This window comes from Nuphar pumila, chromosome 3, assembly GCF_984573655.1.
Source record: "Nuphar pumila chromosome 3, dmNupPumi1.hap1.1, whole genome shotgun sequence".
Classification (NCBI taxonomy): domain Eukaryota; kingdom Viridiplantae; phylum Streptophyta; class Magnoliopsida; order Nymphaeales; family Nymphaeaceae; genus Nuphar; species Nuphar pumila.
Window position 1 is genome coordinate 20,395,909 of NC_143251.1, and position 24,234 is coordinate 20,420,142.

The 24,234-nt window shown below is 38.6% G+C and overlaps 1 protein-coding gene across 2 annotated transcripts in view; it reads left to right on the forward strand.

Annotated features, from left to right (window-relative positions):
• LOC149842217 (casein kinase II subunit alpha-2-like) overlaps nt 1-22,978 on the forward strand; it is a 35,175-nt gene extending 12,197 nt beyond the window's left edge. For both annotated transcript variants that reach the window (XM_089999004.1, XM_089999003.1), the window contains 6 exons: nt 7,222-7,312; nt 7,387-7,452; nt 21,927-22,009; nt 22,354-22,417; nt 22,488-22,556; nt 22,637-22,978. In XM_089999004.1, coding sequence (XP_089855130.1) covers nt 7,222-7,312; nt 7,387-7,452; nt 21,927-22,009; nt 22,354-22,417; nt 22,488-22,556; nt 22,637-22,696 — 433 coding nt within the window. In that variant the 3' untranslated portion in view covers nt 22,697-22,978. The remainder of the gene's footprint in view (nt 1-7,221; nt 7,313-7,386; nt 7,453-21,926; nt 22,010-22,353; nt 22,418-22,487; nt 22,557-22,636) is intronic.
• The last annotated feature ends 1,256 nt before the right edge of the window (nt 22,979-24,234 follow it).

Below are 24,234 nucleotides of genomic sequence, written 5' to 3' on the forward strand. Positions count from 1 at the left end.
TATATCGTCACAAGATCAGAATATAAAGCATGTTAAAGAACATAAACATATCTCTTCAGTATTTCCACTCACTGTGATACCTAACTGCACTAAACTGTGTTTTAAATTATCTTACCCCGCGGGTACACATGGGCACAGGTGACTATCTCAGAAGAGAATGTTCGGGGGTATATTATTTAAGAGTATTTTATTAACCTGAACATTCTAACTGAGACTGAATCCCCAAGGGAGCGACCAATACCGGAGAGAATCTCCCAAGGGATCAACTTAAAAAAGGATGCATCCCTAACTTCTGCAGAAGACATGGAACTACCACCTAGGACACATAGGTAGTCCTGGTCCCTAACTCCGAGGACGGGGACCAACGAGCCGCTTCACGCTTGAAACACAACACAAGTCTTCGAAGTTTTGTACCACCTACCCTCTCCAAGGTAAGCCTCAAAAACTTGTTTCATTGTTTAATTATTGTTCTGAAGTTCAGGGCATTTCCCCACTTCCTTCTACTACCTTAGCAATTGATCACAACCTTAGTCATTTTATCAAGGTTTATAAAACAGTCTCAATCCTTTGTAATATTGATTTCATAAACCCACTTAAAATGTTCTGGTGCCTTTAAACCAGTCAAGCACACAAAATTTACAATTAAGTTTTCATCATTTGATTGCCATAGCACAAGCTAATAGTCTAAGTACCCTCATCGGGTAATCCATTCATATTGCCCCTTTAGGCAAAGCACATTTCTATATGTCACTAAGTGCACCTTCATATATTTGAAACTAACATAACATTCTCATTCCTCAAACACAGATAATGTGCTGCATATGAGCAATTCACATCACACATTTTCTGACAAAAAGCAGTGTAAGAATTTATAAGGAAGAAGCTTATTAGACTGCAACATTTTTTTTTGTTTCACACAATATCATGCATACAACTTGTATAAGATTATACATGATCACATGTATTCAAGTTTGATATCAGTTGTTAAACCAACATTGAAACAAATTTGATATAGGTAGTAAAATGACATAGTTATCTTGGATATCAGTCAACATAATAATATAGAAATCAGATTTGATGACAGAACTCTAGATATCGTATAATCAAATCTTATCACAGTCAACCAACTAACAGGAAAACATATTTGATACAATCCATGAAATTAACATATTACTCAAGTATTTAAACTGTTGACAGACCATCATATAAACCATAGGTTTACATTGTTTTTATGTTTGTGGCATTTGCCATATTTAAATCTCCAAGTCAGATATGTATCCTCATTCATGAGTTTTCCCTTGTCAACTACTTAGTGTGGTGTGTAAACTTCACAGCCATATTGTACATAATGAACCAGACTCAACCTGCTAACATAAGTCGGTTTATCATTTTCATAATGAATAGACCCATTCGGCTAACAGAAATTCACCTAAAACATGGTATGTTTTACTAAATGAGTCAAACGCAGATTAGGCTAATAAGAGGTTACATAAACATGCTATGTACTATTTAATGAAACATACACAAAAGATCTACTAACAGGTGTTAAAATGAACATAAATGATACCGATGCACAATAAGCTAACAACAGACCCATTTGGCTAACAGAGATTAACTTAACATAGTAGGTTTGGCTAAATGAAACATACATAGGTGGCTAATCCGGAATTTAAGTAAACATGCTAATGTACTGTTAAAGGAAGCAAATACAAAATCCGATAACATGATTTAACATAGGCATACTGCATTTCTCAGCGTAAATCGAACACAAATTTACTAACATCAAGTATTCAACCGTAACCCCAACACAGGGCAATCAGACAGGTACATTTGATTCCAAGATTTTTGAACATCTGCCCCTAAGAGAAAAATCAAAATGCTCTCATTTGGAAGTTCGAGAAAAATACCAACACTCATTAATCGAATATAGTTGCATGTCCACCGGAAATCCCCAATTTGCAATGTCGATTGTGGTTTCTTTCCACAACACCAAAAATCCCCAATTTGCAAGATCGGTTGTGGTTTCTTCCCACAACACCAGAAATTCCCAAATTAGAAGATGGATTCGGGGTTTCTCAGATATCCAACATAGTATGCAAACCCAATTCCCACCGATCAAGAAATACTTCCATGGTTCTTACGGCTCAGATCTCGTAGCTACCGAAACCCTCAACTCATAGATTTGGGTTCTCCGGCAGCCAAGAATCGCGTCAGACACTCGGTTCCCTTCCCGTGATAGACCCAATCACATACCGATGTCACTCGATACCTACAGAAAAAGCACAAGATCCTACCTTTTTCCGACGACTGGAGGAGGTTGCTGCAGCGAGAGAAGGTTTTCTGGCGTCGGTTCCTCGCTTGTTGTGAGAAGGAGGTCGCCGACGACATTGGTTGCTGGCGACGACGACAGCAGGTGGTCGGGAAGCTTACCGACGACGGTGCCCCTGTTAGCGTGCACGAAATTGAAATAGAGGGGAGGTCACGAGTGGCAGAGGGAAAAGATTCTTCAGAATGAAGGGAGCGAGACCCCTCTTCATCCCCTTTTAACGAGAGGTGACCGACGGTTACGCCTCCTCTTGAATTAAGTGGTGGGCACTGAAAGGAGCTAAACAAGGAATGTTTGTAGAGAGGTAGTTAAGGAAGCTGATTGGTGTCTCAAGGAGGATTCAAAATCAATGTTGAATAAGATAACGGATGGCTAAGGAGGTATTGGGTGAGTCTAAAGGCGGTGCACCACTAGGTAAGGATACATCATGGTGGAACGAGGATGTCAAATTAGTTATTAAGGTTAAAAGAGAGTGTTATAGAAATCTAAGTAAGAGTCATGATAATAAGAATTTGGAAAAGTATATGATAGCAGAGAAGGAAGCTAAAAAAGTAGTTCAAAATGCGATGGATAAGGTATATAAGGAGGTTATGACAAGTTGGATACCAAAGAGGGCGAAAATGATATTTATAGGCTTGCAAAGATGAGAGATAGAAAATCGAGGGATCTGAGTATGGTTAGATGTATCATAGATGAAACACAAAGGGTTCTAGTCAAAGATGAGGAGATTAAGGAGAGATGAAAAGATTATTTTGATAAGCTATTTAATGGAAGTCATGCTCAGGATCTTGGAGACTTCTCCATTCCTTTTCACGAGATGAATCGTGACTTCATGCGCAAGATTCAAAAGAAAGAAATTGCAGAGGCTTTAAAGAAAATGAAATCAAGAAGGGCAGTTGACCCAGATGGTATACCTATCGAGGCTTGGAAATGCTTGGGTGAGAAAGGTTTAGAATGGTTGACAAATCTTTAACAAGATTTGGCGGACAAATAAGATGCCTAATGAGTACAAGAGGAGTACTTTGGTGCCTTTATATAAGAACAAGGGTGATATACAAGATTGCACAAACTATCGTGGTATAAAACTCATGAGTCATACTATGAAACTTTGGGAGAGGGTGATTGAGTATAGGTTGAGGAAGGTTGCCATGATATCGGAGAATCAATTTGGTTTTATGCCTCGAAGATCAACTATGAAAGCTATACATCTTCTTAGACAACTTATTGAGAGATATAAAGAGAGGAACAAAGATTTGCATATGGTTTTTATTGATTTGGAGAAGGCATACAATAGAGTACCTAGGGATGTTCTCTGGTGGACAATGATGAAGAAAGGTGTTTATCTCAAGTACATTAATATAATTAAAGATATGTACGAAGGAGTAGTAACCAATGTCCGCACTTGTGGAGGGGTGACAACCAATTTTCCTATAACGGTTGGGTTACATCAAGGATCTGCATTAATCCCTTTCCTATTTGCTATAGTGATGGATGCGCTTACGAGATCAATTCAAGAAAATGTGCCGTGGTGTATGTTGTTTGCTGATGATATTGTTTTGATTGATGAGTCTAGAGTTGGGGTTAATGCAAAGTTGGAATTATGGAGACAGACATTGAAAGCAAGAGGTTTTAAGTTGAGTAAGAGTAAGACAAAATATATGGAATGTCGGTTTAGTAAGCAACGAAGTAGTGATGGGAGTGTAGTGAAGCTTGGTGAGCTAGAAATACCGGTGGATGACTGTTTCAAATATTTGGGATCTATCATTCAAAAGTATGGAGAAATTGATGGAGATGTAAATCATAGGATAAATGTTGGGTGGATGAAATGGAAAAGTGCAACTGAAGTGTTGTGCGATCGTAGAATGCCATTGCGGTTGAAGGGAAACTTTTATAGGACGACAATTAGGCCCGCTTTACTATATGGTACAGAATGTTGGGCTGCCAAGAGACATCATATTCAAAAAATGAGTGTAGCTGAGATGCGTATGCTTAGATGGATGTGTGAAAATACAATAAAAGATAAGATTCGAAACGAGGAGATACGTAAGAAGGTAGGCGTTGCATCCATTGAAAATAAGATGAGAGAGAATCATTTACGGTGGTTTGGACATATTCGACGAAGGCCTAATGATGCTCCAATTAGAAGGACGGAGAAATGGGAAAATATATTAGTTAAAAGAGGTCGGGGTAGGCCTAAGAAGACTTGGATGAAGATGATAGGAAAGGATATGAATGCTTTGAACCTCACCGAGGACATGGCATTGGATAGAAATGATTGGAGGAGAAGGATTCATGTGGAAGACCCAAAATGATTTTCTTTCTTGGTTCATATCGCTGACCCCAATTGTTTTGGGATGAAGGCGTAGTTGTTGTTGTTTGACTAAAATAGTTGGTATAGTTCATGCTAGGTACTAATGCGCTCTTTCTTGCTTAGTTTTGCTTGTGCTCTGTTTAGATCGTCATATTATATTGTAAAAAATACTTAGTTGTATGGATCCTTTTTTTTTCCTTCTATTATTTTCTGTATTTTGAGATAAAATCAAACAACTTTGATAGTGTATACTTTGTGTATATCGGATAATGATTGTTCTCTAAGCGAATTTAATGTTCTATTATTGAAAATTTGGATGCTGATAGCAATTATCATTTTTTAATATTGAATTATAATTTTTCATGGATGTATTATTTATTAAATGCTTGCAACATGATGAATTTGTTAAATGGTTGCAACAAGAATATGAATTATGAATTTTTCTTGATGTATTATTTATTAAATGCTTGCAACAGGATGCATTTGTTAAATGGTTTGACGTGCATACATGATTCAGTTTGGAGATTAATAGATCAACTTTAATGTTGTCTACTCATGTGTATATTTTGGTAAATTAGGAAAAATATAATTACATTTTCGCTTCCCTTTCTATTCATATTCGCTTTCCTTTCGCTTCCCACTCAAATCCTAGGTTGCTTCCCTCTTCGTTTTTCCTTTGAATCCTGGTTCGCATTCGGTTCGATTCCTAGGTCACTTCCGGTTGGCTTCTCTTCTCATTTCCGAGATGATTTTCCGTACGATTCAAAGTCGTTCCGCGCTTCTCGTTTTTTGAAATTTTAGAAGTGCCTCACTTCCTGCTTTCGCTTTCCAAATCGCTCCCTTGGCTGACAACTGTGATCATGTCTTAATTTTACTTTACTTAACTTGCTCAAAATTGAATTTAGTTATTTGATTTTGAAAGGAATAATTTATCTAGTGGCTCTTGTCTGGTTCAAGCCTTGTTGGTAGTTATTAAATTGTAATATTTTTGGACTATTAGTTTAGCTGTTATGCATTGCTAATAAACTTGACATTTGACGATCATTATCAGCTTCAGTTTTTCCTTTTTGAATCTTTTAAGTTTTGCTTCATTTTATTTTTCATTTTTTCAATATCATATATTTTCATTTCTTAATGTTTTTCTTGAATTTATTTTTTCTCTTAATTTTCTCGTCGGTCCTCAGTCCCTTTCCTGCATTTCTGCCAAAAAGTAAAAAAAAATTTCTGTTCTTCAGTGAAGTTGCTGTATAAAAAACGTAGATGCAAGTATTGTGGAGAACAAAGTGGTAGAATAATGGCAAGATATAGTGGGCATGATTTCACAGTGATGCCACGTGTCATCAGGATACTTGTATGGGAGTGTGCTACATCGTGGATCCATGCAGAACACCATGTAACTTTGAAAAGTTAGGACACAGGCACTTGACACACACACACACAAGCACACATATGTGTATCTACGTATGTATGCATGTATAATCACATTATCAATTTATTATTAGTTAGTCTAATAAATTTAGTTATGATGATCATAAGAACAATATGTATAGCTGTAAAACATTAGACAACATAGTTCAATAATTCTGGGGATGAGCTAAATCTCAATTTCATTATATACATGAAGGATATGTGTTAATTTTAGTCATGCAATTGGGTGTGACCTCTTGGTTTTTCTCATGGAATGAGAAAAGTAAATTATTATTGCTCGATGTTTGTTTATTAAACTATAAGATTGTTGCTTTTGACTAAACATTTAGCATCCAAAATAGGACATGTTAGACCTGCACTGCCTATCGTGCCATGTCCTATCTAATGTCCACTGTTGGTTCATTTTGGCAAGGGTTTGGATGTTTAATCTCTGTATATGTTTATAGTTCTTTGGGAGGGGAAGGGGTGGGGGGAGGTGGAGCGAAGGGGAGGAGGGAGGAGTTTTTCCCCCCTATATATGTATTTTTTGTTTTAAATTATGTGACCATCATAATTTTAACTGAATTTTGCTCAACAAAGGGTCCAAGAATAGGAAATAACATGGGTTAAAAAAACTACAACACCCAATCACGATTGCCCATTAGTTGAATCAAATGCAACTCATGGATCTAATATAGATCATATGATTCATATCATTTTTTAGATATTTATGCGTATGATCTCTATCTATTATCTATAAACAATAAACATATATTTAAATAGGTCTGGAGAGTCCTGGTGATCTAGATGTCATCTTAGCCGCGAATGATATGTATCATGTTTTCTAGTGGTGCCTGGTGAAGTGCCATCTTGAGAGATGGATCCATTGTCTGTAAAATCATGGCCTTTGTTAGTCTCAAGGGTGAAGGCGCCTCTTACTGCAGTTAATTCAGGTCAAGTGTCGGACCAAATCTATAAAGTCCACCTCCTACATGGATAATGCAACTTATGTTTGATAAGCAGATATCTGAGCCAAGAGAAAAAAAAATTCAGTGCCAGTTTCTTTTCTGAATGAGATGCTTTCTTGTGCTTTGTTTCTGTTCACTGATGCTGTAATGATGACATTGTAACTGTTATTTTTTTTGTTTTTCGAAAATGGTTTTTGAAATTATAACAGATACTTCAAAGGCCCTGAACTCCTTGTGGATTTGCAAGATTATGATTATTCATTGGATTTGTGGAGTCTGGGTTGTATGTTTGCAGGGATGGTAAGCAATTCTCAACACTTGATGACCCCTCTATGTCTTTTTTTTTTGAACATCTTGATGCAATTCACTTGCAGATATTTCGTAAGGAGCCTTTCTTCTATGGACATGATAATTATGATCAACTGGTGAAAATAGCCAAGGTCTGGATACTCTGTTTCCTTTTTAATTTGGCTTTGTCAGGTTAATCAATTCCTGGCTGTCACTACACCAATATGAATTAAGGATTTCACTACTTTAATTCCAATTGTATATGAAATTAACAAGCAGCCAATTCTTTAGCGTGCACATATGGTTTTCCCAAAATTAATAGATGAACATATATGTACACATTGATTAGATTCCATAAGTCATATTTCCAGTTCTTACGTTAATGGAAATCCATCATATCAATTAAAAATAGTGCTAGCGTTCATGACAACCTCTTTAGTTATACTTGATCAAACTGGCTCTAAGGGAGCTCTTTCTCTAAAGGGACCAATAGGGAATCTTTTTCCAACAGATCCAGTTCAATTTTAGTCCACAGAGGACATGAAAGGAAGCAAATGTGATGCTCTGTGAGATAGACTTCCATTGTGAGCCTTGAAATCGTTTCTAAGATCTTCTATGAATAATATCTCATTTTTACCGGTTGATTTAACAATGATGTGGATGTGAGTGAGCTTGCAGATAGCTTTGACTCAAGGCCTTCATAAAGTGGTCTACCAGGAGTCAGAAGTAGGTTGTTGGAGATTCCCACATCTTTTGACACCTCCACATTGCTTTACTTATACTAAAATGGGTTTACAGTTCACTATCTATGGCACATAAGCATCACATTTGTCTATGCTAAGATATGCATATTTGCATATACATGTATGCATATAAATATATATTATATATATAATGTATATATACATTATATATATATTTATCATTGTAATAGTTAAATACCCAATAGGGGTATTTTAATCTTTTCATAGTCTTGTAATAGGTTGTGCCCTATGTCACATGGGTGCTGGTGCAGGGGTGCGGCACTTTAAAAAAACCTGGGTGCGGCAAAAATATAAAAAATTATATATATATAATTTTTATGTTTTAAAAGTTAACTTACCCCCATCATATTTTTTTATGAATTCTTTTATCTCCCTCATTCTCTAATCAAACCATCAGATTAATTTGAAAGAAAAAATAAATCCAAGTAAGTTCACCATTACAATGCCATTAGGGATGGTAGTGGACCGGGGGACGTTTGGACCGAGGATGAAGGGTATGAAACGGGGATGGAGGCGGGGATGGACGTACCCTTTTCCCCGTCCCGCCCCGTCCCCGCCACGATCCCTGCCTCATCCCCATTTGAAACGGGGATGGAGGACATGGGACGGGGATGAAGGCGAGGGTGGAGGTTAAAATCCATTCCTGCCGGGGATGGAGGCGGGGATGGAGGTTCTAATCTTGAGGCGGGGTGGGGCGAGGGTGGAGACCTTGTCCCCCGCCCCGCCCCACTGCCAACCATAAATGCCATCTTAACCCAGTTTCAGTATTACTAATTTCTCAACACGAATTGCGCCTGAAACCAACACGAAATTCTCGTTCGAATTGAATAGAGCGTAGACAGGGACTCCGACGAGGCGCTCCTCAACATCAGTGATGGCCATTGCCGGACTCGTCCGGTGCACGACGAGCTCGAGGGCATTCCGATTCCTCGTCGAGACGAGGGCTCAAGGCGAGTTCAGGGTTGAAAACCCCAGAGAAATGGAACAACCCTTGTCGGAGGGCCTGCTGGGCTTGGTCCCAGTCGATTGCATGACACCCACCATGAAAGGAGGCAAATTCGAGTGGCACGCTGCCCGGTCGATGAGGCGCTCGTCTCTGCCTCCTTAGGGTTCCAACTTCTTACCAGTCAGTCATGCAGACTCCGATCTCTTCGACGATATCACTCTCTCCTCCTTCCCCCCTTATATGGATTTCCACCGGGTGATCGTGATGTTTTGGAAAACCCTACCCCTGTAAAACCCATGATTTAAAAAAAATGGGTTGGACCCGGGTTACCCCACCCCAAACTGGATACCCCACCCCGTGCTTTTATAAAGCAATAGAGGGGTTAGGGTTTTCTCATTCGAGAAAACCATGAGAAAACCCTCCCCACCTCCGCCGACTGCCCTGGTCTCTCCTCCCGTCCGACCTCCAGCCGCCAGCCGACGACTCTCCGGAGCGTCGACCGATAGCCCGCCCGCCCCCCTGTGCTCGTCCCTCTCTCTGCTACCCTCTCCTCCCCCTTGGTTTCCCTCCCTCTCGAGCTCCCTCAGTCGCCGGAACCCCGACGAGCCCCACCGCTCGTTTCTCCCTCTCTCTCACAACGTTTTTTCGACAGTCGACCCTCCTCCAGCAGGCACCCTGTTCGCCGGCGACTTCAGCGCCCTCCGTGGCCTTCTCAGGTAAACCCCCCTTCCCCTGAGTCTTCTTCTCTCTTCTCCTTCTCCCTCGACCCTCCTGTTCTCAGGTCGATGGACCAGAGCCACCATCATGGTGGCTCTGGGTCTGCTAGGGAGGGAGATGCTGAGCACCTCCCCTCCTCGTTCTTTTCCGTTCTCTTTGACCCATTCGGGTGGCGACGACAGGAGTCAAACTTGGGAGCAAAATTTTTTTTTGGTTCAAAAAATGGACACAAATGACCTTGGGTGCGTTGACCGCACCCAGGGTCCAGTTGACTGCACCGGGTGGTGCACCCGCGTCGCGTCGACGCGGGTGCGGCACCCAGTTTGCCGAGTCCCTGTGACTTAGGTTGTGCCCATTAGGGGAACAACAATTTTATTATTATTTTTAGTAAACTAAGATTTTAGTTTTTGATTGAGGGCAACAACTCTATTTCTAGCCATTGGGGAGTGTCCCAAGGGCTCTCAAGGGGCTCTAGTTGTGTATAAATAGGGTTATTCCCCTCTTGTAAATGTAATGCTTTCTCACGCATTTATCTTATACAAATCTATATATTTTTATTATGTTCTTAGCCCCTAAGTGGCCTATGTGCATGTGTTTATGTGATTGACCCATAAGTGGTCCTTGTGCTTTTGAATATTGTGTTCTTGTAAGCCTATAAGAGGCACATTCTTGTTTCATTACATGGTATCAAAGCATTGGTGTTCTTGGGTTGTGATTTGTTCGTGAAGATCAGGAGGAGGATCGTGAGATTAGTGGAGCATTGATACATTGGTTCATTGCCTCGGGAAGAGCACCATCAAACCTCTTCAAAAAATTTCTTGCTATCTTTTTCTTTTCTCTTCTCTCTAGCTCTCTCTATTCCTTGTAAAAAAATGGAGAATGAAAGATAAGTTATCATCTCCATTCCCATGAGACTTGATGATACAAACTATGTGATGTGGGCATCCATACTAAAACACAATATGAGAAAAGGGTTTATGGGGTTTGGTTGATGGTACGAAAGAGAGCCTAAGTTTATGTTCACCAAGATTGAGAATAACAAAGAAGTAGCACTTAAAGAAGATGAAATGTCTAAAGTCGTTGCAAAATATGAGAAAAGATAGAAAGAATGGAGGATGGGTCATACAAAGATTCTTGGATGACTCATCAATAGTGTTGATATCAAAAAGTGCTCAAGTTTGGCGAAATTTGATTTTACTAGTGATGCATGAAAATATATTAAGGATATGTATTGTCTAAATGACATAGCTCATATATGTAATGTGCGAAAGAAAATTAGAACCATGATCCGAGGAGAAATGAGCATTAGAGAATACTACATGCTCTTTCTCTTCTTTGGGATGAATTGACTTTTTTAGATCCTAAGTGACATTGTCCTCAAGATGTAGAACTCTATGAAAATCAAATCAAAATGAAGTATTTCTACCAATTTGTAAATGAGCTTTGACCTGAATTTGAAGGGACCAAATCGGTCCTTCTTAGAGGAGTACCTACCATAGTGAAAACACTTGAAGAATTAACCATGGAAGAAAATAAATCGAAGAGACCTTCCTCTACTAAAGATGAATAATCGGTGCTTGTTATGTCAAAGCTCGGAAACCACACAAGGGTCTACAAGCCCCCCCACTTTGGGAGAGGCAATGATTATGGAAGAAGCTCAAATGATCATGGAAGAAAAGACTATAAATATTAGAACAAATTGATGCCATTTTTGTTATGAGCCGGGTCACATCAAGCCTTTTTGCCCAAAAATGAGAAAGAAGATCAAAGAGATGAAAAAATGTGGCATTCGTGATACCATCTTTTGAAAGAAATGGTGAAAGCGTGGGCTCAATGTCTCTAGCGCAACTCATGGAAGTAGTTAAAAAATCAAGTCTCTTCTCTCTCCGGTGCGGCTGTATCAATGTGCATTGATCCCATTTAGACTTTTTGGATTCTTGATTTCGGAGCTTCCTTTCATATGACTTCAAATGAGTCTATATGACTTCAAATGAGTCCGTACTATCCAAATGTCATACTAACCCAAATGATTCTTATTTTTAACCGTCGATAAAACTCCTTTAAAAACCAAAAGTTTTGGAACTTTACGAAAACATCAAAATTTTCATATACCAAATGTTAGTATAGTGCCAAAATTGAATTTAAATCTCCTATCTGTTTCTCAAATTTCTTTCTTACCTAATGGTTGTTTGATACAGGATCTTCAGTTCGGGAAGCCGATTGGGCGAGACCATAAAAGGAGAGATCTCTATGTAATGGATAATCTTGAATTATCAAACCATATTTTTTGTAATTTTGTTTGAAAGAAAGATATAGAAAATTAACACAAAAGACTAGGACATCCTAGTATGTTAAAATTTCATTTGTTTCCATTTCTTGCAAATTATAAAGAAAAGAATTTAGTTTGTGAAGATTGTATTTTTGATAAAATGAAATCCTTGTCATTTGGACCAAGTCATTTTATATCTAAAGAACCATTTGAGTTAGTGCTTTCTGATGTATGAGGACCGTTTCCGGTTGTGTCCAATGGAAGAGTATCATGCTATGTTATTTTTGTGGATGATTATAGTAGACACACTTGGAAATATTTTCTTAAACACAAATCTAAAGTATTTGATTGTTTTTAAAAATTTCATCATTTTGCAAAAACTCAATTTAAAGCCAACATTTTAATTTTTAGATTCGATTTCAGAGGAGAATTCTTATCAAATAAATTAAAAAATTATCTTGATTTACTTAAAATTATTTTATCAAAAATCTTGTCCCTATACCCTTCAACAAAATGGGTTGGTCAAAAGGAAACATAAACATTATTGTTGAGACTACTAGGATACTTATATCAAGGAATGTTCCTAAAATATTTTTAGGCTGAAGCCGCCCTTACGACAGTCTATTTAATAAATAGAATGCCTTCAAATATTATTGAAAATCTTTCCTCTATTGAAGAATTATTCAAAACTCCTGATTATAAAAGGTTAAGAGTTTTTTGTTGTAAATACTTCGTCCTTACCAACAAGAATGACAAACTTTTCGCTAAAGCTATTCCTTGTGTTTTCTTGAGATATGCCGAAAACCAAAAAGGGTATAAATGTTATGAAATAAAAAAGGACATGCTATATGTTTCAAGAAATGCCATGTTTCTTGAATACAAAAATGAGTTTGATAAAGATAAGACCAAAGTGCATTACAATTACTCGTTTCTTTTTTATCTTGCTAATGAGCATGATAAATGTGTTGATTATGATAGTAATGACATTCATGATGTGCATGAGAGTGACAATGAGGACACTCATGATGCACATGCGAATGGGAATGAAGGTCTTGATAACATAGACCATTCACGTAATGAAGTTCAAACTTATACTCGTATCGAAGATCATCCTCCATGTGTCTTAGAAAGATATTCTCAAAATCAAGACAGATTCATCTAGTATTAGAAAATTCATGAGGATCTCCAAAGATCTAAGTAGATTTGTGTCATATGACTCCTTTGGGCAGCGCCCCCTAATATTTTTTTTTAAATTCAGCAGCCCATTTCAAATGGGCAAATTTAAAAAAAATAAATAAATCCAAAAATGGACCAAAATGCATGTGCTCAACCAGGTTTTTATGTAGGTCGACCCAATTTATCCATCTTATGATCCGATCGTTGTATGGTCTATGCTTGGCAATAGCAGTGTAACTATATACTTGTTGATATTTGTTAGTTAACTATATACGTTTGACATGCTTCAGAATTTTAGCTTGTAATTGATAATCTAACTTCATATCTAGAGCATTTTATAAAATATAAGATAATTGTGCATATATATAGGAAACTACTATCAAATAGAGTTCTTGAGCACATGCATTTAAACTTAAATGATAAGGTAGACAATGTTTGAATGACAATATATCATGGCATAAGTTCAACAAATGTTCTCTGCTGGTTGTAATAAAGAACTGGTGAAAAAATATGCAGCTTGCAGTGAGGCACGTACGCCTCACCTTGAGGCGTGCACCTCAAGGCGTATGAGGCGTGCGCTTCAAGGCTTTTGCGCCTTATGCTTGCGCCTCAAGGCACAAAGCCCCTCGCCTTGAGGCAAGACGCGCTTTTTGCACCTTGAGGCGTGCTTTTAATAACACTGGGATTAACACTATGAATGATGAATTAGAAGCATTAAAAAAGGCAAAAACTTGAGAAATTCAAATATTACCCAAGGAAAAGAAAACAATAGAATGTAGATGGGTTTATAAAATTAAAACCAAGAGTGATGGTACATTAGAGATATAAAGCTAGACTTGTAGCCAAATGTTATAGTCAAGAGTACGAAATAAACTATGATGAAACATTTGCTACAGTTGCTCATATGACCAATGTTAGAACTCTTGTTTCTATAGCATCGATTAAAAAACGACCTATCTTTTAAATGAATGTTAAAATATTTTTTTGAATGGTGAACTTAATAAAAAAGTTTACATGGAACCCCCATCATGATTAGGGTTGGCATATGGAAAGGTTCTTCGGTTGTATAAGGCTTTGTACGGTTTAAAACAAGCCCCTAAGACTTGGTATGATCGATTCAGTGGTGTGATAACACAATTTGGCTTTAAATCTTGTTATTACTGACAATGTGTTGTTTGTTAAGTCTTCTAATATAGACATGCTAATATTACTTTTCTGTGTAGATGACATGATTATCACAAGATGTGATAATCAGGGAGTTAGTCATATCAAAGAAGTTCTCAAAGCTAATTTTGATACGATAGATCTTGGTTTCTTACATTTTTTTCTTGGAATTGAAATGACTTACTCACCTTGTGGTTATTATTTGTCATATACTAGGTATGCAAGAGAGATCATAGAATGATCAGGGCTTTCTAATGAAAACATGTTGACACTCCAGAGGTTATCAATGTCAAAATGAAGAAAGATGATAAAGAACCTTTAAAGGATCCAACTCCATACAATCAAATGTTTGGAGCTTTATCTTATCTTTCTATTACTCGCCCTGATATTGCACATGCTATTCACTCCGCTAATCAATTTTAGCATGCTCCTAATACAATACATGAGTGTTGTAATGAGGATTATTAGATATATTAGAAACTATTTGTTATGGTTTATTTTTTGTCATCTTCCCCATTAGAAGTTATTGCATATTCAGACTCTGATTGAAGAGGAGATGTGAATGATCATCACTTAACTACGGATTTTTTATGTTTTTATAGGGGATTCATTGATTTTGTGAAAATGGAAGAAGCAACAAAATGTGTTCTTGTCTTCTACAGAAGTAAGAGTACCGGGCTATGACAACCACTACCTCTGGGTTAGTATAGCTGAGACAACTCTTAGAAGAGTTGAGAGTTTACATAGTAGAACTTTCAAGATTGTGTTGTGACAACAAAAGTGCAGTTTACATTACCAGCAATCAAACATTTCATGAGCGGACCAAACACATCGAAATGGATTGCATTATGTGATAGAAGAATTCTTGAAGAAGAGCATTACATTGTTATATGTACCATCTGAGTATCAATTGGCGGACTTCTTCACCATTCCGTTACTAAGATTTCATTTTCTCCTTGGCAAACTCTCGGGTGTGGCACTGTGAGTTTGAAGGAGAATGTTAAGATATGCATATATATATATATATCATTGTAATAGTTAAATACCCAATAGGGGTATTTTAGTCTTTTCACATTCTTGTAATAGGTTGTGCCCATTAGGGGCACACCAATCTTTTCTTATTATTTTTAGTAAACTAGGATTTTAGTTTTTGATTGAGGGCATAAAGGTCTTTAGCCCATAGAGTCGTTGGGACCTCCCCAACGTCTCAATTTCTAGCCCTTGGGGAGTGTCCCAAGGGCTCTCAAGGAGCTCTATTTGTGTATAAATAAGGGTATTCTCTTCTTGTAAATATAATGCTTTCTCAAGCATTTTAGTTATACAAATCTTTATATTTTTATTGTGTTCTTGGCCCCTAGGGGTATGTTTGATGTCTTGTTCAGGGTTGGATGAAATGAACAAAAAAGACAGAACAAAACATTGGGTCTGTTCGTTCCGTAACAACTGTTCCAAGTCCAACGTTTGTTTAGATCGTACTCAGATGCTATGTTCCAAATGTCCGTTGTTTGATAACGATGTGTGAACAACTTGGACATGGATAATTCTGGCCGATTCCATATATGACGAAACTCCGAAGAAGCACCCGACTGCCGTCGATCAATGCGAAGATCCTCGATGATGCTGTAACAACAAAACCCTTCTTCCCCAAGTAGTGTTCCCCATCTCCGTCTACAACCACACCACCTCCTACGTCGACAACACCATCGACCGTGCCCTGCAGGAGGGTGAGGGCCTCCCCCTCACCGGGCACTACTCCCTGCGCAACTTCGTCCTCTTCATTCAGTGGCCCCGGTCCATCATTATCATCGTCAAGCCCGACGACTCCATCATCGATGGCGAAAACGAGTGGTATGAGAACATCGAGCATTGTGCCTCAGAGGCCGCCGACCTCCTCTACCTTGGCTTGGGCGTCTTCGGCGGCGGGGACGATGCCCGAAACGTTCCCTCCCTCATGCTTGGAGGATCCCTCTAGGCCTAACTCAACGTCAAGGACATTCTCGTTAGGGTAGCTGCCCAGGTCGATGACGGCCCCTGCGTCGCCTACATCGGCCGTCGACATCCCATCACAGCTACTCCCCTTATCAGCTCCCCTGCCACTACAGGTCGCATTCTCCTGCAAACCCAGCTGGTACGCTCCCTCCTTTCCGGAGCCGGCAGCGACACAACCTCTTGAGCTTACCTGAGGAGTCCTACTCATACTGCTCATACCAATAGAAACAACATCATCATGCTTTAAACTACTTACGCCATTTCATTGCTCTGTCATCATCTAAATGGCACCAACCAACCACAACAGTTGGTTTTCTAGATGAGCTTCGATCGCCAGCTCCCCTGTCATCAGGTCACCATCTTCCTTGACCTTCATGTACCTGGCAGGCATCAGGCCCCATACATGGTCTTACGACTTTGCAGAGAACAGGTCCAGAAAGTCGGGCCACTAGTGCTCCCAATCTTCCACAAAAAATCATTATAGTCTTCAAATGGCTTGGTGTAAAATCAAATAATTGCTATCAACAGACACCTAAAATTTGATAAATGAGAAAAAATATCGGAAAACTACATAAAAGTAGACTCGCGCCTAGCATAAAGCAATCAATTGCATAATCTATCAGTTGCCAGGATGTATCACATAATGTTCGAGTAGAGCATTCTGTTTCTTTTTAATCGAGGTCTGTTATGCAGTTCCCCTGTTTTCACAAGTTTGAAACTGAACTGTACAATCCCTAAAAGATCAGCATATATTTCTAATGGGAACAATGAAAGAGAATCACATTTCATTGTGACATCTATGTAGGTCTGATTTGTTTGACACTAGAGCAGGGGTTAGACAAGCAGGTGCCCATCCATGCATTTACTTGTTTAATCGAGTATGAAAAAAAGAATGAACCCTTGACCTACATATGCAATAGTTGCCTAAGCAATGCAGCACATCATTTAGATACCAATTCTTGAAAACTCATAGTAATTCTTCAAAGCTCCAAAACTTGATAAAGATAATGCTAGTATTCAGGAAATATTCCAGTCACAATGGTTGCTTTTACTAAGCCACTAAAAAAAAGAGCCAAGTAGAATAACCTGAATTTTATCTATCTAGTGCTACAGAAAACAATGGTTGCTTTTATCTATCTAGTACTACAAGGAATGTTCCAGTCAAACATTTATTTTATTCTTACAAATTTGGGGAAATCCACATGTAACAAAATCTATGTAATCAGATATCTGTTTGAACTGTGAAGATCATATAGTAAAAACAAAAACAATGAATTTTTGTCAATGATTTACATAGCCGAAGATGAAATAGAGAAATAAAGGCCACGAGAGCAGAAAATTATATTAGTCCTTTTATTGCTATTTTGAACAAAGCATATTTGGATAGCCCTAGCCATTTCACATGAAGGAGATTATCACCACTCCTAAAGATCAAAATACAGCTGCATAAGCAAGTCCAAACATACTTTAGTTTTAGAATTCACTGACAATGTGATTCTAGCTCCTTCAGGAGGTTATACATGATAATGCAGCAGCTTTCAACTAAATTTATAAAACAATAAGATACACATTTATTCGAACATCAACCATGAGCTGAAAATGTGTTACGTGATCTGTACATGAATGTATACAGTTAGATGAAACATGGAAGCATGCTTACACATGAAATGGTCTCTGTATGAGCAAAATATACCACGAGAAAGAAATGGTCTCTTTATGATAACCTCTTTCTCAGAGCTTCATTGATTGGTCAAACCAGCAAGCTGAGGAATTCAGTCCTACACGTGTTTGTTACAATTGATACATTGATTAACTAACTCTTCAGTCACTCTATTCATGTCATTCCATTTAGATACACTTGACATTGAATGACTGTGTTGCCAAACCTAAACCCAGGAACCACAGTACAATATCACCTGAATCAGCCAAAACTGACCTCACAACAACATTTTCCATGAAAACCGTGGATCTCCTGACCTGAAAAATACCAATTGCAGGTTCAAATGCAGAGGCCGATATGTATAGCAACCATATTGAATAAGCCATCTCCACAAAGGATTCAAATGGAGGGTTAGTTAAAGGCCATCTAGAGCAACCATAATTCAATATCATGTCCCTTAGATCCAAATTCCCGAAGAATGAAACTTCCATCTTAGGATGCACTAGCTGCAGATACTTTTTCTGGCAGAATTTAGAGAACCCACATTCTTGGTTTCTCCGCAAGACCTCAAGCGCATCAACTGAGCTACACTGAACAAATCACACCAAGTGATCCTTCTCCTCAAGCATTGAGACCTCTGTTTCCGAAAAATCTTCGCAATCAAACCCACTAAACATCTCAAGACAAACATACAACAAGAATGCGTATCTATTATGCCTCTTCTTTGCATAATCAATCCCTGGATGAACTGAATTCGCAGCAGAATCTAAGTCCCATCTTGCCCGCTTCATGTATTCAATGAAAACCTTTGTGAAACTATGGCACAACCTTGTAGCCTCCAGCAAGGCCGGATAAAAAATACTAAAAAAAGAAACCTGTCTAGAATTCCAATCGTCAAATCGCCTTGTCAACCTTGAATTCCTCCTAACCATCTTCTCGATTTGCTCCATCAGCATCGTGGCCTCTGAATCCATCCGATCGATCTCAGACTGGAGACGGTTCACCATCATCTCGTAGGTCCTAAGCATACTCTGCCTCTTGCCTCCAGAACCCAATTCAAGGATGACAATTCACTACAATTCCGATAAGAGTGCTTGATTTTGGAGAGTTTCCGAAGCTGGGCAATGACTGCCTGATCTGCAGCCTTCACATTTTCGACATCAAACAGTGTGTGCGCTGTTTGCAATTGAAGGTAAGCTGATTCGAAGGCGGAAATGTTCGCAAAAATGCAAGAAACCAGAGAATCAAGAGGTGGGGAGGTACCAATTTGGGGGTTTTCCGATGAGTGGCGAAGATGGTCGGGCTTGATGACAACCACCTTCTGGTCTGTGATAAGCTCCTCCTTGGAGTCAAAATCGTCGTCACCATCATCGGAATCTGCTCGTATTCGTCTTCCTCGGCGAAGAACTCCATGGTTTTCGACTTGCAGATGCTGGTGAACCGCTGGAACAACTCCGCTCCCGACCGACGAAGACAAGCACCCGACTTGATGGCACTTTTGGAGGAGGAAGAAGAGGACGAAAGGACGAATCTTCCCTTGAACACCATCCCCTCTTCCCCTTTTCTCTCCGATTTTTTCGTCAACCTCTGCTTTGCAAAATCAGAGAGAGAGAGAGAGAGAGAGAGAGAGAGAGAGAGAGAGAGAGAGAGAGAGAGAGAGAGACCGTCAATGCAAATTATTATTTTTTTAGTTCCTTCTGTTCCTGTTCTTTTTGTAACAGGGGGTGGATAAAAAATAACGGAAGTTAACGAACGTGGCGGACGCGGGGAACGCCGTCCGCCGCGTACAATGTTTGTTACAAAAATTGTTTTCGACGTCTTTTTCGTCCCATGCAACGCACGGGACGAACCATCAAACATGCCCTAAGTGGCCTATGTGCATGTGTTTATGTGATTGACTCATAAGTGGTCCTTGTGCTTTTGAATATTGTGTTCTTGTAAGCCCATAAGAGACACGTTCTTGTTCTTGTTTCATTACAGTCTATCCTAAGTGGGGGATGGGAAAACATTGCCTCCAAAGTTGGGTAACACCCACAAGAGGTTCCCTGTTAAATCAGAACTAGTTGACTAATTAGTTCAAGTTTTTCTTGCTCCCTGATATTAGATTTCCACCGATATTTATTGCTGACTTCTCGTTCATCAGAATTCTGGTTGTGGTTTTCTGCAAGGTACTTTTCCTGATATCACACCTTTTCTATGTTATTTATCTTTTGTTGTGATATTTCTCCTATATGCTTTTGTACTGCTTCCCAAATTTGTTTCCTGCATTGGCAACCATGGGAGATCTTTCTTGCCATCTCAGGAATAAATTCCCACCCTCTCCTAAATTATGATATGATTAATATTTTCATAACTGTTAATTTATTTCTCATTCAAGCAAGAACTGGGATGATCTACAATTGATTGTTGGTTGTAGCATTCCAATCCTTGAATTTGGCCACCTTTTTCCAGCCATTAGAAGAGTTGGTATATTCACCCTACAGGTATAACAGCTTGCTAGCGAAGAAGTGAGTTGCACCTTACACAAATTGTTGGGCAACTTACATGTTAAATTTTAGCCTTGCAAAAATCATGAGTTCCTGAAAATAGTGATCTTTTATGCCATAGATGAATAACAGCTTGCTAGCGAAGAAATGAGTTGCACCTTACACAAATTGTTGGGCAACTTACATGTTAAATTTTAGCCTTGCAAAAATCATGAGTTCCTGAAAATAGTGATCTTTTATGCCATAGATGAAATCATTGGAGGGAAAGAAATCCATGTAAGAATAATTGCATTTCATATGTAAATTGAAAGCTGTTTTTGCAATTTTGTCTCGGTAATCTGTCGCCAAACTTGGAGGTTTTCTTGAAACCTGGAAAGTTACTTAACCATCCAGAGTTTTTAATGCCTAGAGTGGATTCATTGATCCATAACATTCCTTTCTGATGAATCCGAGTGCCTTCCCCTTGATGTGTTTTGATGATAATTGTTTGATTGATTTTGATAGTTCATGTCCCACTACAGCTTTGTACGTGGCATTGATCTATGGATCACATAACTGCCACTGTTTGCCCAAAAACAGCTTGAAAATTTTGTTCACCACGAACTAGCACTAATGATCCAGTTCCTTAGAGATGTACATGGAACCATGATTTTTACCAACTGGTTGTCTAGTTTCTGCCATGCTGGCCTGTCTTATCTCTATCAGTATTCCTGGGCCAGAGTTTTGCTTGCCTGCTATGGTACCCGGACAAACCATTTTTTTCTCCATACCCGTGTCGACACACGTATCCCCGAGTTGACACTTGGACACGCCATTTTACACTTCGTACATACAAGTTTGTATTCAATTTATAATTTATAATTATATTTTCAGTATATACTATATATTTTAGATATAGCATATATATAGATTATATTCAGTTTATTTTGAATTTATTTTGTATTTATGTGATATTTAATATATATATAGTCGTGTCCCCATACCCACATTTTTTGGAATTGCCGTGTCGTACCCTCCTTACCCGCACCCATACCTGTACCCAGGTGACATAGCTTGCCTGTTATGGGGATTCAAATTCACTGCAAAAATCCATGGAGAAACCATTACATAATGGCTTTGCCTTGTCAAATCCCAAGCACAGTTCTAGAGAGGTCTGGCAACTGACCTTAGTGCTTGGTGCAGATGGACCCATAGAAAGAGACTGCCACCACAAACATAAAAAAGTTCATGTTTGACGATAATTCTGTGAATGAATTCAGGGATAGTGTTGATTTTTTATTTTGTTGCTTCATGTTCTATTTCCTTGGTAATTGATCTTCAAACCAGTGGAATCCTCTGACAAACTAGAAGAAATATACCATCTTGGTGTTATTTTGGCTGAATCAATCAGTTAACAGTGGAATCCATCCAGCTGTTTACGCAATACATCTAATTTATTTCTCTCCTGGTTTTCAGGTGCTTGGAACAGATGAATTAAATTTTTATCTTAGCAAGTATCGCTTGGAACTTGACCCCCATCTTGAGGCGCTTGTTGGAAGGTGGATAACATCTCTTTTCCTATGCTCTACGTATTAGATTTCATTATTGCAAAGAAACATATAATAGCCTGTTTACGTTGCCTTAGATCAGGCCGCTTGACTTCATTTAGTGTCCTAGTTCAGTCAAAAAGATTCAGGCTACCTAGTGGGATCCAGCAACCTAATGTTTGTGAATTAGTCCTGAGTTTGTGCTGGTGAATGGGCTTGTCTAAGCTGGTGCAAGATTGCACAGAATAGATATGGTACCTGACCTGACTAGCTCAAGTTTTCAGTTGTGGTCAGGCCTAAGATTTATGTTTTCCAACTTATGTTTTGCTTAGCATTCTTGCAAACGTTTGCTGCAGGCATACTAGAAGGCCGTGGACAAAGTTCATTAATTCAGATAATCAACACTTGGCTGTTCCTGAGGTGGATCTTTTGTTGCTTTACTTACGTTTATTTTAATTGCATTTTGCCTTCTGACTTTTGAGGTGTACAGGCTATCGATTTCCTAGACAGGTTGCTTCGATATGATCACCAGGAGCGACTAACAGCAAAAGAAGCCATGGTATCCATAAGTTATCCCATGTTACTCCTTTTTATCTTATCTTGGATGATGTCCTCACTTATCATGTGGGTTTTTTGTAGGCTCATCCTTATTTTTATCCAGTCAGAAATGCAGAAGCCAGCAGAGCTCGTACCCAGTAGAGACAAAGGGAGAAAAGTGTAAGCGAGCAATCAGTAACATGCTTCCTCTTTTCTTTTGGGATGTCTTTATGTTTCTTTCCCTTAAGAGGGTTTGTTCATTAATGTTTTCTCTTTCTTTTGCAATGTTCCCAGATATGCAATGTTTACTTTGTTTAGATATCAGTCCATCCCACTTGTATTCTCAATTTGCACCCATTTAATTGAATGGAATGATGCAACTTCTGAGCTCAGAACCGTGTTAAAATCTTATAAACCGGTTTAACGAAGTGTACTATTTCAACATGTGAATTAGACTTTAGAATTGCTTGGTTGAACTGGTGATGAAGAACGTGCTCTCCAGATTGACACTAGAAACAATTCGACTTGGTTCATAGAAGTAATTTGGTTGCTTTTATTGAACTTGTTCAGGAAGATAAACTGCGACTGTTGTCTGCACAACTTTACCATCTATGATTTCTAAACGATACTACCAAATATTGCATTTTGGGGCCAAGTAGTTCTGTATGAGCTTATCTAGCTTAAAGTCTTCTGTGGGGGAGAGTAAGTTGGTGGTGCTTTCATAGCATAGTCATAAATATTACTGATATTATGAAAAATATTGCAATTTTATCACAATATTTTAAAGGAGGATATTATACAAAAAATTTGATATTTTCAAAATGTAGTTTATTTTGAAAATATCATGTTTTAAATCTAATATTAATATAAAGCACTTTTTTGCCTGTCTTTCCATACGTTCATTTTTTATTTATATATTTTATATACTGATAACTTTGTTTTTTCTAAGAAAAGCTTTTCTAAAAAATTGTGATGGTTTCTCTCACTGATATTTTCCTGAAAATGAGATTTGTGACTGATTCATGGCATGAAGCTTCGTTAATGCAGTTGTTCTTGTATTACTTAGGCAAACTCTTTTCATGTTTGCATGTTCATTTTTGTTCCACAATGTTGTCTATGTATCATGTTTAACTTCTTGAGATACTTAAAATGAAATTAGATTCAATGGTTGGGGTTATGTAGCCCCAAAGGAGTTTGGCTTAGTGGGATGGGACCTAGGCCGCTAGTCTGGTGGTCTAGGTTCAAATCCCATGGGCAAAGCCAGCCCGACTATGTCTTTGATCCTGGAGGTGGTTTCTTGTGTAAATTTCAAACAAAATGGTTGGGGTTATGATCTGAGTGTGCCCGACATTAGAAAACTTTATTCTGTTATTAGCTTTCCATGACCAGCACAATCTGGTTGTTGCGATGTACATTGTCAAAGATGGTCGGCATCACAATACTTTTTTTTTTGAAAGGCAAGCTGGGGTTAAGCGGAACCCTACCAGAACAACAACTGCCCCATGTGGCAGAGGGATTCGATCCTGGGCCTTCAGCTTGACAAGGGACCCCGCCTACCACATGGGATACCACCTTGGTCGGCATCACAATACTTGAATGTAGGCCTTGCAAATCTCCATGTGCCAACCCTCAACATGCTCATCGGCCAAGAACAGCAGTTCTGAGAATAACAAGTTTCCCCATCACCTGGGTGCGTGCTT